Source organism: Amphiura filiformis, chromosome 6 (assembly GCF_039555335.1).
Source record: "Amphiura filiformis chromosome 6, Afil_fr2py, whole genome shotgun sequence".
Taxonomy (NCBI): Eukaryota; Metazoa; Echinodermata; class Ophiuroidea; order Amphilepidida; family Amphiuridae; genus Amphiura; species Amphiura filiformis.
The window spans coordinates 36,506,294-36,519,857 of record NC_092633.1 but is presented as its reverse complement, the minus strand read 5'-3'; the positions used below and the strand labels follow the sequence as shown (position 1 = coordinate 36,519,857).

The 13,564-nt window shown below is 36.9% G+C and overlaps 1 protein-coding gene across 1 annotated transcript in view; it reads right to left on the bottom strand.

Moving 5' to 3' along the window:
- The window catches only part of LOC140155361 (importin-5-like), a 67,936-nt gene that overhangs the window by 47,432 nt on the left and 6,940 nt on the right, over positions 1-13,564 (bottom strand). Inside the window, exon 2 of the mRNA XM_072178175.1 lies at positions 1,004-1,081. Within this exon, the coding sequence (XP_072034276.1) occupies positions 1,004-1,081 (78 nt within the window). The remainder of the gene's footprint in view (positions 1-1,003; positions 1,082-13,564) is intronic.

Sequence of the window (13,564 nt, the reverse complement as noted above, 5' to 3'; positions counted from 1 at the left end):
ATGCCTAGCAACAGTTTGCAGTCAGGTGTTATAGTGTCACAAAGATCACAATTCCTGTGAATTGGTTGAAGAATCAAAAACTATTATGTTAGGACAACATAATAGTATACTGCCCTTCGTACTATTTACTTGGGACTATATAATGGAAGTACTGAAAATTGGGGTGGGGGCGTTACTTAGAGAAAACCGATAGTCCTAATTCAGTAACTGGGTATAAGGCGACAAAAAAAAAAAAAAAAACCTGTTCTACGGGTGGACGGACCTTTCAAGTAGGGTTGGTCGGTCTGGCTTTTTTTTTCTTTCTTTTTTTTTGTTTTGGAAATGACCCCAAAAAATCACCAAAATCTGTAAATATTTGCAATTTGGGAAAATACAAAAAAAAAAGATTTGTTCCTGAAATTGTCGAAATTTGGGTTGGTATTCATTTGTACAGGAGAATTTTTCCCAATTTGTTCAATATCTGGCTCGGTCGTCGCCTAACCTACAAGACTGTCTTATGCTGGTTTCATACTTTCTGCCACCACTTGCACGCCACTCAGCACTGCTCTGTGCTCATTGGCCTGAAATCATATCCTGTTCACATACGTCGGACGAGCACCCAGGGCGTGAAAACTTTTTAATTTCCCGGGAAGAAAACTAAATTTCCCACAATTTATAGCATGTTTTTACAAAAAAGATGCAATTTCCATCCAAATACCAGCATGATAATTTTGCTCCAAAAACACCACATTTCCTGGGAAAGAGATTCCCAAATTCCTTGTTTTTTAGAGCCATGCCACTGATGCAGGCAACGCTACCTAGCTGACTTGAACTCCTACATGTAGATATTTCCTGCTTGGGACAAAGCGGTGGAGTGATTGATACATCAGTTTGCGGCTGGTGTGACTGCGCAATAAAGCAAATTAAATCGTTGTCAAGAGCAGCAAAGCGGTAAGCCACAGGAAAATATGAAACCAGTATTTAATGTTACTAAATTTCTTGGCTTACAAATTTTTATACAAACCTCCACAGCTTGGGCATGTCTCATCCCCGTCACCAAGAATGTAACTTTCTGGGCTGGTGCAATACCCTCATAGGTAGCCTGCAAGAACATAAAAATACAAGAAACCATAGTTTTTTACTAGTTAATTAAAACAAGATTACTGCATGACTGAGAGTTTTTGTGGATTTTATGGTACTGGATATTTGCGAGGGGGTCTTTTACAATTGTATAAATTATGTACCGAGTCCTATACAAACACCACATTATTAATTATAGTACACCTAGATATTTTAGCAGGTTGTTACTTTTAAATACATTTAACAATGTTGCATTTTAATTCAATGCAAATATTTGTACCGTACTTAGAAAAAACCCAAAACTAATTTCATAGTAATACTAATTAGTATAAGATTTTAAAACTAAAATAGTGTTACTAGTGTAATTTGCTAGCCTAAATGTCTGGGTTTAGCAGGCAAGACCCACTCAATCTCTCTCTCATTCATCATGCTCTATGTACAGGAAAAAGGAAACAACACGGCCTCTGGACATACTGCTTTATTTTATCCTGCAACTGCATAATATTACAATACTGTACGTGTATCCACTAATGATTGACCAGTATTATCTATCATGGCAAATTAATTATTCTCTTTACAAGCCACGCACAAATTGTTTTTTAATGGTTACAGTTCAGTTTGTTTTTTTCACACACAAATTGTTTTTTAATGGTTACAGTTCAATTTTTTTTACTGACCACGATGGATGGAGTACATGTACAGTGTATGGTCCACTTTGGCTGTGGTAATTGTTTTGTTAGGATTCCCCCCCCCCCCAGCCTCTGGGAGACATAATAAAAGTCGGCAGAGATTCTTGTGTTGATATTGACATTCTAATAAACAGTATTAAACACATTTTAACCCTCATGCAAAAAACTATAATTTCAAAGTGATATCGGCAGAAGACTTGTTAATAACACAATTTTACCAATTTATGGCCCACTTATGGCTTCCAGAAATAATAGACCTGCAGGAGATGCATTGGTTATCACAGAAAATAAATCAATAAAATCAAATAATTTGTGACAAACCGACGGATCACACTAAACCACAATGAGTTATTTGTCCACAGCCAGCTGCCTTACATTACTTAGTTTTAAGGGGTACTACACCCCTGGCAAATTTTGTGCCTATTTTTGCATTTTTCTCAAAAATTATAACACATTGGTGACAAGTAAGATATATTATAATATAGGGGCAAGGACAACAACTACTGTACTGAAAATTCAGCAACTCAAAGCAAGTAGTTATTGATTTATTGATCAAATATTGGTTTTCCTCATTTTTGACTGTAACTCCACAACTGTTGTCTGTGCTGAAATAAAATTTCCAGTGCAGTAGTTGTAGTCCTTGCCCCTATAATATACATATCTTACTTGTCCCTCAAGGCGCTATCATTTTGAGAAAAATGCAAAAATAGGCACAAAATTGGGCAGGGGTGTAGTGCCCCCTTAAGTGCAATTCATCCCCATTAAGGGATTTTCTTCTTTTGACCCAAGTGCAGACTCTGAACTCGTTTATGGCGCAACATAGTTAAATTGTGCAATATTTATTGTTTTCTTTTTTTGAAGATGAATCGACATTAAATTGAAAATTAATTGAACAGTTTCACTTTCTTATTCACATGATTACATGTACCATATTTTGATTTGACAAGAAATATTTGGGATTTGAAGCCATAAGGTAAGCAATAAGCATGCTGAAAACTGCTCAATTTATTTTCAATTCAATGTTGAGCCACATTATTCTAACAAAAATATCTTTGAAAAAAATGTTATGAAAATAAGTTTAAGCATGAAATATATCTTAATGGATTTCTCAATTATGAGAATTAATTCTGCAACTATGGGAAATATATTTTTGGCTTCCAAAATTGCATTTTTATCCGGTGGGACTGCCACAACATCCTTGAAATGCTAACTCCCTCATGTACTTATGCCAGTATAATATGTATCTCCAGATTTGATATTTCAATCTATGCAAGCTTACAAGTAGCTCTCATCTCAGCCATCAAGGTATTAGGTAGGATTTGAAGGTGTGTAAATTCAACAACCTGGGTGTGTTCAAATTAAAGATTTGTGTACAAAGTACAATGTATAGGCCATGTGAGCAAAAACTGGGTGTGTATCAAAAAAATCTGATTTTTTTTATTTAAATTGATTTTTTTTTTAAATTTTTTATTCCAAGAACTGCTATACCCCATGAAAGACTACCAGTGGAATGCTAGTCATATGCGCAATCCTACCAGGTATTTACAAAAAAATCAAAACATGTTTTTACATGTGAAAATTTCAAAGAAAAAATTTGGTAAAATCATGGGGTAAAAACCTGTTGAATTCTGCACCTTGAAAATAAATTTTTAGCAATAGATGAAGTGACATCATAGAGGTATTTTAATTGTATGGATCCAAAAGTTGTAGAAACATTAGGAATGAAGTAAAACAGTCAATTTAAGAAAGAAATGAATATATATCAAAAATGGTAAAAAATGAAAACAGTTGATTTAAACACAGACCCTAGAATGTGATTTAAATCAGTGATTTAAAAAAATCAAGTGAAATCAATGATTTAAATCAGCATGATTTAAATCAAACAACCCTGGTGTGTATTTTACAAATTGTATAAAACACTCCCTTTGTACATGACTGGCTGCATAAACTATTGTCTGCCATACACTGGGCTATTCCATTTAAAAACCAAACTACCTGCACCCCTGTGGAGGATTTGGGAAATATCATTCACAGAGGGAGTAGGAATCTCAAATGGAATGTACACATTAGGCAGCTCCATTTGAATTGCATACACCCTCTGAGAAAGATTCAACCTGAATCTTCAACGGAGGGAGGGTGAATTACAAATGGAGTAGCAATTTTTATGTGTTCATTCCATCTGAAACTCAAACCACCCTGTGGAAGATATTTCCAAAATCTTTCACAGGGGTAGTGTGGATTTTAAGGGGGTACTGCACCCCTGCCCAATTTTGTGCCTATTTTTTTCATTTTTCTCAAAAATTATAGCGCATTGGTGACAAGTAAGGTATGTTATAGGGGCAAGGACTACAACTAATGCACTGGAAATTTTATTTCAGCACAGACAACAGTTGGGGAGTTACAGTCAAAAATGAGGGAAAACCAATATTTGATCAATAAATCAATAACTACTTTCCTTGAGTTGCTGAATTTTCAGTGCAGTAGTTGTAGTCCTTGCCCCTACATGTATACATATCTTACTTGACACCAATCCATGCGCTATAATTTTTAAGAAGAATGCAAAAATAGGCACAAAATTGGGCAGGGGTGTAGTACCCCCTTAAATGCAATAGCCCATTTGTAGGTTACCAGGTACATACACTACAAGTTTTTTGTTTTCAAAGTTCACTTGTCTTCCAATCCCATAGCAATAATTTCCCTGGCCAAATTTATGGAAGCTAGAGACACAGGAAGGAAAAAGAGGAAATGTAGAACAAGTTGAAACATGCTTTTAAAGTTGAGTTTCCGTAACTAAGCAGTTTGTATACCATTTAGTTAGTAAGTTGTTTTGAAAAAATAAAGGCCAATTCAGCAAATTTGCTCAATCAGAGGATTGCGAAAATCATAAAAATTCAGATTTTTGCACCTCAGTATGATAGATCTGTGTGCCGTATAATACATAAACGACTCAAAAAAAGTTTCTTTAGGGTTAGGAAATTTACCCACTATTAAAATCTAGCAACTAATTCTGTACGTTTGCTAAATAATCGCATGCGGGGGGCCGGAGGATTGTCCTGCGCATTTTGACACCTCAACTCCCCAAAATTGAACAGTAAATTTATTTTCAGTTTCCGGGCAGGGCCCTCCAAAGTATGGTTCATATGAAATTTTTCTCATTTTGAGGGCCCTGTAACTTTGTTTCGAAGCAATATATGGATTTGATTTTAGCAAATTTGAAATCTACACCCTGAAAACCCCAGAGTGGAGAATTTGAATGCTTTAAGGGGTGTAGTTTGGGAGAAATGGCCCTCTAAAGTTCGACTTGCGCTTTTCACGCTGACCCCCCATAAATTTCAAATTGATGCTGTGCAAAAATGAAACGGAGTTGGAGGCTCAAATTTTCAGGTTTTTCATTTCTAATTGATATCTATCACATGGCCCTGCAAAGTGCTAACACTTCAAAGTGTTCATACAATGTAGTTCTGGTCGCTAGGGTTCAACTCCCCGCACAGGCATGGAATACTACGTAATATGTATCATGTTCGCTTCCATCTAGCGATCAATAACCTGAAAAACCCATATGTAATCCAATTCAATGCACAAGCTTTTGTACACCTGTGCAGCCCTCGAATTAAGGATCTGAAGGGGCACGGCAACTTTTTTAGGGCAAGTTGATAATTGCCGTGGATTTTCACTGAAAAGGCAAGGCAGCGCGGCAATTTGTAATATTTCAAAAGGGCATCAAGGCAACTGTTGAAAATTTGAGAAGGGCACCAAGGCAATTTTTCAAAAGCGAATAGGCCTAAATGCATTTAATACCGTCAGCTGAATTCGACACCAAAGTAAAATTCGACTCTCAACTTTACACTAAAACTAACCTGATTGCTTAAAAAACCTGCTTTATAATACAAAGCAATCAAAAATCAACAGTTTAATTTAGTTAAATTTTGTGATCCCTAGTTCTGAGCTGCAAAACTGACTCGAAACAGCGATGAAACAGCTGTAACTTTTGTAATAATATTGATAAAATTCGCCGGGATAAAAACTATTTCGTGCAAAACATATCTAGAGATGGGCTCACATGTACAAGATAAGACGAGACCGGAAGGGTATCGCCATCGGTTTGCAATGGGAAGTCAATGTTTGATAATCGAGAGAACAATTGATTTGCCCAGCGCTCAGATTTTGTTCACGACACGAGGTCGAGGAGTCTTAGTTACTAACAGCGTTTCTGATTGGTCGATAGTACGTTGAAGGTATTTCTCTGACCAATCGAGAAAATGAAGTCAGAATGTCAGATTTCTAGCAACCAGATAATGTATAAAAGCCGATGTGATTGGCGAATGAATATTAATTCACAACAAACTATTGTGTAGTGATGTGGTCGACATGCCTTATGTCGACATAATGTCGACGTCGGCACGTATGCCGACATGTCGACATCAAAAATCTTGTCGACAAAAAAATTTTTTTTTTTTTTTTTTTCAAAAATATTTTTTGGCCAGAAAAGCAAGTTATAGGCCCAAACTGACTTGTTATTCAAGGTTGGAAACCAGAGAAATACTGCTACTAAAAAAAAAAAAAATTGGCATTTTTTTTTTTACAAAGTTGGATGAACTTGTACATTTTGATTACCTTTGCTTCTATTGAACAGTCAGGGACACATTGAATTAGTATGCATTGCTAGCTGTTCAATAGAAACAAAAGTAATTAAAATGTACAACTTTTTCAACTTTGTAAAAAAAAATTGGCATTTTTTTTTTTTTTTGAGAAGCAGTATTTCTCTGGTTTCAACCTTGAATAACAAGTCAGTTTGGGCCTATAACTTGATTTTCTGGCCAAAATATTGTTTGAAAATTAAAAAAACAAAAAAACATTTTTTTTTTTTTTTTAGAATTTTTTTATGTCGACACACTGTTGACGTCGGTATACGAATTATATCGACATGTCGACAATAAAAAACGGTGCCGACCACATCACTACTATTGTGTATACTGTGATTGATAGCTGGGTTACGATGCTCAAAATAGCGATCGTGTTCAAGATTTTCGATTTAATTTTCCACAATTTTGCGGGGATTTAACCAGTACTTGTTAATGATTTTATAATGAAGGGACAGGGCTGCCCGGCTAGGGCACCCACGGCAACTTCATTTAGGGGCACGGCAAGTGACTGCCGTCGGTAAAGGACATATTTTGAGGGCATTGCGGCAATGGGGGTGGGCACCCACGGCAATATGCCGTCGGTGCCGTGGGTTAATTCGAGGGCTGCACCTGTGGTTCTTTGATGTTACTGCTTACAATAGAAACATTGATCAATAATGAACGTTGGTCAAAAGACGAGCTTACTGAAGTGAAAAATTATGTACATGCAGAATCATCATTAATGCATATTGCCTTGAAAATCATAAAAAGCGATTACTTGATCAACTCAAATGATTTTATTAGCGTTATTTATATACAATATTTCAATATTTCTAAATGTTTAAGTTTTATATGTCTTTTGACCCAGAAATGTATGAATTTGATGCAAAATTGTGATGAAAAATAATATTTTACCAGTCAGATTCAGAAAGAGAAAATCTCAAATAACTCGTTAATTACATTACAATCCAAACATAGATGTTCAAGTTCATAGAGAATGTTACAAACTGTTGTATGTTTTGTTATTTTGTTTTCTCTGTAGGGAATGTGTTTTATCGTTAAAATCGGATATGAAAAACTATCACACATACAGCACAAACGGGCATCACTATTTGTGTGCATAATACAAATTTACGAATTATATAGAAGTGACATACATGTATGACACTTATAAAAGCTGTATCTTGAAAAGGAGATTACTCTGATGCTAGAATTTCGGCATGGATTTCATGGAAACTCATGTGAAATGAAGAAAAATATTTCTGATTGATTTTATGTGTCTTTTGAGCTCTAAATGTTTCAAAATGTCAAAATCAACAAAATTTGAGTATTAAATTATGATGTCATCAACATGACATTAATATTCATGAGGAATACTTATTGCTCCCTCAATTAAGATATGATTAACAAATTGTTGGATTTCATCACACGACCTACTAGTAACTCGATCTAGAAATTTATGAAAGTTACTTGTCAATTTTTGCCGGAAACAAGCTTTTTTTATGGTTACTGATCGACCAGCTCATTAGCGCAGTTTATCAGACATTGGGACATTCTTTACCGTGGGATTACCGCCCTCTCTGTTGATGACAGGGCTTCGAACTCTTATCAAGGCGATATAGGAAATGCAGGGCCATGATCAATACCCAAGGTAAGAAAAAAATCCATGAGGTATGGTGTATGGCTTGGCATTTTCGGTAATTTTGTACCCGGGTACCAAGCATTTTTCGGCGGGTAACTGGGTACCAAATTGCAAAAAAAAAAAAAATTTAAATTTTTTTTTAAAGTTTGTTATTTTTTCGGTTTTGTAGTGTCCCTGGACCTAGACCTAAATGCTAGGATCATTCATGGTTGACCTAAAAAAAAAATTAAAAAAAAAAAAAAGTTCAAGATATTTTGTTATTTTTTATATGAAAATTGATAAATTGAAAATTCAATGCATTTTGAAATCATTAATAGACTATGACATGAATACAAATGATCAATTTCAAAGTTGCTCAGGAATAATTTGATGTGCTTGTTAACCAGATTTGAGCAACTTTGAAATTTGACCCCTGTGTTGACCTTTAACCTTCAATATGGCCAGAGTGCCGGGAAATATTTTTTGTTAACATCTTGAATGTGTTATAGGACCATAAAAGGAAGCTAAAAAAGTTTGTTTGGTAGAGTCCTGGGGGGGGGGGATGCACATCAAAACCTGGTAGATACCCGACTTTGTTGACTTTGGATAACCACTAGACCAGGCCTTCTCAACTAGTTTATTTGAAGTGCCAACTGGGAAATTTTAGTGATAATGAAGTGCCAACATGTTTAGGGAGCATTTTGTGAGGGAGCGTGTGCGCGATCGAACGCATATAGCGGATGGGGTCCAGGAGGCCCGCACCTTATGGCCCCTGTAGGGTTCCAGTGTGAAAGCCCCAGCCGCGGGGTCCAGCGCCCCCGGAAGCTCTGAGATTTTAAGGCTATCTAAAGGCTCAGATGTGGTATTTTCACCCCTTTTTTGTAAACAATTTATGAGGAAAAAACTAGTAAATTTAACGTGTGTCACTTCATGCGCCACTTCGACTAACTCCAAGCGCCAGTTGAGAAGGCCTGCACTAGACGTATTCTGAAGTGCTAGGATCATTCACAGTTAATTTGAAAAAAATTGGGAAAAAATTACAAAAAAATTACAGTTTGTTATCCTTAATATGGAAACCACTAACTAATGTTTACCTCTTCATCTATCACATTATATATACATGCATTGTTTTCCATAATATGTGCTAGATGAAGAGGTAAACATTAGTTAGTGGTTTGCATATGACCTTTAGCCCTATATTTTCCCCCACTTTAGACAGACACCCTTTTTGCCAAAAATCGAACATGCGGGGGCTTACAATGTAATGTGCAAGCCAGAGGGTTTCTGCACCGCAGGAAAGGTTGACCTACAAAAAGGGAAAAAAAGGTTTGTGTTTTTAATATGCCATGCCATGTATTCTATTAAATGATTTTAAAATGTATTGAATTTGTATCCATTTTCAAATCATTGGTAGAGTATGACATGAACTAAGGCTGGCATTTTCGGTCGGGTAAACGGGTACCCGCCCGAGATTACATTACCCGGGTAGGAAATACCCTCCCCGGGTACCCGAAATTCAAAATTCAAATTCAATACATTTTGAAATCATTAATAGACTATGACATGAATACAAATTATCAATTTCCATATAAAAAATAACAAAATATCTTGAATTTTTTTTTTTTTTTTTTTTTTTTAGGTCAACCATGAATGATCCTGGCATTTAGGTCTAAGTCCAGAGACACTACAAAACCGAAAAAATAAAAAACTTAAAAAAAAAAAAAAAATTTTTTTTTTTTTTGCAATTTCGGTATTTCCAGTTACCCGCCCGAAAATCGCGGCGGGTACCGGGTACAAAATTACCAAAAATGCCAGGCCTAACATGAACACAAATTATCACTTTATTAAAAACACAAACAATATGTTTTGTAGGTCAACCATGAATGATCCTAGCATTTAGTTCTTGGTCCAGGGACACTCCAAAACCAAAAAGCACATAAAAAAATCTGGAAATCCGGAAGTGTGACATCTCTGGTAATTTGTCATTTTTAAAATTGCACAAATTTCCAAACAACGGCTCCATGCTCACGATGATTAAACTTTTGATATCAAATTTGGTATCAACCTTCGAAGGAAAGTGTATACATAGAAAATTATTATATAAATTATTTTGCCATAAACTCATCAGACTCTGATTAAATGGGGATGAAACTAGTGGAGACTTTTTATTTTGGCTGTGTTTATAATATAGATGCACGTTGTAAAAAACTTAAATTTATTACTATATTAGTCCAATATTTTGTTTGCTTTACTTGCACGAGTCACAAAATGGCGACTCATCTCGCATTTTCTGCATGATATTAAACTGTCGGGCGGGCCTTTATGCAGAAAGTGTTCTTGCCAACAGCTTGAGGTTACAAATTAAACAACTAACACGGCTTGCTTAAATGTACTTGCGTAGGGAGGATTGTACATGTTTTTGACATGTCCCGGCGTGAATAGTGTCTTTTTTCTCCAGCGAATACAGCGATGACCATTTTTTTGCGGACACTTTGATTTACAGGTATGTCGGTTCGCGTTCGTCATAGTGTAGAAACGTTAGCTGTACAATTTGTACAAAATACAATTTTGACATACATGTAGCTATACTATAGGCCTAACATTTATGGGCGCAAACCGACAAACGACATGGACATTGGACATGACATCCCGTACAACAAGTCTGGGGATGTGGCCGGTCAAGTCTTTCATATTGTGGCGTCAAGCATGTCAAGTGGCGTGTGCATGTGCGTTGACGCACTAACGATAGCGCGATTTCTTTAAGCGTCAGTTGGCAAAGCCAATACATGTACATAGCAATTAGGCCGGGGGCCTTTTTTTACAGATTTTTAGGCCAATTCTTGACCATTTTAAACCAAATCTGGTTAATTTATACTTGATGGTGCTGTCTACCTATACGTCGAACAACTGAATACATGCACAACGTACGGACCAATATATTTTTGTAAACATTTTAGGCCTATAACAAAATGTATATTTTCGTACAATTGTACAACTATCGTTTCTACCCTATGACCTATAAAAGTTACCTGTTTATATCAAAGTGTCCGCAAAAAACTGGTCATCGCAAGTATCTTTGATGCTGAAAAGTCGCGATATTCACGCAGGGACAGGCCGAAAACCTTACCTCGATCGTAAAATCCAGCCCATGCATGTCATAAATAATTCATTATTGTATTGTGTAAATGTCACTGATTGTGTCGACGATTGTTATTGCACCTGTTACAGCAGAAGTCATGCTGAATTTATACTCGATCGCTGGATCACCATGTGAATTCGCTTATTAAAAAAAAAAAAAACCTCTACGACCAGGTTGTTTGTTAAGCATCGAGCACGCTGACTGGCTTAGCAAATATCCAATTATTTTTGTAAACCAATCAGGTTAGACGTACTTTACTGGCGGGTCACATTAATTCATACCGTAAAAGGCCGTCGCCTTCATTGATTGGCTAACGATTGCGATGAATGGTGTTTGCAACCAATCACAAAACGGGTTACAAATAAATAAGGCGCCCATCGGAAATTTTGTGTGACGTCACGCCACAAGGTAGCCGGAGGCTTCGCTTTTCTGCTAGCTTTAAAAGCGAGCGAGTGGTATAAAGTCAGTTTCACAGCTGTGATTTATGGAGCATATCATAAAATCTCTGAGCACATACACAGCAGATTTGACAGATAAAAATGACATTTGCAATTCTGAGCAACGGGATTCCATGAAATTGAAGATTATGTAAGTTATTCTACAGGATCGGTAATAATTAACAGCTGGTCTGCAGTATTTGAAGTGCATATTGAAGTTTGTAAGTTTGTGACTTCGTACATTATGTGCAATAGATATTACAGGAAGCTTAATTATATTGGCACGCTTTCCTGCAATTTGTCTGTCGCTTACGAAAGTTATTGGGAGTTCTGGGCACGTCACACCGAGTGTGACCTCGCTGGGCATACTGTCTACCTAGTTCCAGTAACTGTAACTCGTCGTACCTAGAGTTACAGTTCACTCTATTATTATCTTTTCCACAAATAAGAAACATCACAATATGTGGGTATATCCAGGCTGGACACATCACACTACCGTGTGATGTGTCCAGTTCGTCGCCGAACTTGCATATAACATGGAGAGCTTAGCATAACAGCCTGCCTATTTACGCTTCCTGAAAACACTCTTGCACATAACATACAAAACCACAAATTCACTAACTTCAACTTGCACTACCGACACCATGAAAAATATTTTAATTATTACCGATCCTTCAGAATACTTGCAAATATTGGCAGTTTCATAAAATCCTGCTGCTGAAAATCGTAAATTCCACAATCTTCTGTCAGATCCAGGTCAGTAATCACAGGTGGGCGAATCTACCAGCGTGACAAGACCAGAGATAATAAAAGGATGAGAGGCCACGCCGTACAAATAGCTAGCCTGATTGGCAAGCGTCGTGCCGCTGGCCAGATCTTCTACGGTCGTGTATGATGAGTAGAGACCATTCGCTACTTGCACGGTTCCGCCATTATGCACTATGTGCGGGGAGAGCCTCGAACTGGCAGCATTCATGTATGCTGCCAGTTCGAGGCTCTCCCGCACATATGCATAATGGCGAACTGCAGCATAAAATAGAGCCCTATATAGGGCTCTGTGGAAGAAACGGTTCCTAATTTTGAAGCCATGGATAATATATTCATTTATACGAGAACCATATTTTTGTACCAATCACAGAACAGAATTTCACTTACTCACAGCTGTCAATCATTCTAGTGAAACGTAAGCTCCGCCTAGTATCAATGTCTTCTTCTGCGCATTGGTTGTGCGCATTAACTAGCCTCCAGCACAAATCCTGTGCACACGATCAGGTTGGATGGGCGGTTTACGCCTGGTTTACACAACAGGAACTGCGATGCATCCTAATCCGTGTATTCGCATTGCATGGTGGGCAATTTGCGTAGCTCCACGTTCACAACAGTTTAAAATCAACACAGGTAAATCCATATAAAAATTAACATGGACACAAAATTGACATAGCTTATGTAATTCAAATAATAAAATAATAAAATGTAATATTATCATGATAGATGCACGCTTTATTAAAACTTGAAAAGATTATTAAGTCCAATAATTTGTTTGTGTTAGTTTGCACGAGTCACAAAATGGCGACCCATCACGCATTTTCTGCATGTGCCGACATTAGTAACTCATAGTGACTGTCCTCAAACTAGCGCCAGTGTGTCTCAGGCCTGATAACGACCCCAGGTAATTTTATGCAGAAAGTTTTCTTGCGAACAGCTGCAGGTGACAATTAAACAATGAACACGGCTTGTTTATGTACATGCGTGGGGAGGCTTGTACGTCAGCTGACGTGTTTTGGACATGTTCGGCGTAAAAAGTGTCGTTTTCTTCATGAAAAATACCAGCGATGACCAGTTTTTGTGGGCTATTTGATTTACAGGTATGTCGGTTCGTCATAGGGTAGAAATGATAGCTGTACAATTTGTATAACATACAGTTTAACATAGGCCTAAACATTTATGGGCACAAATCGACCTTCCGTATTATGCACAAGTATGTGGAAGTGGCAGGC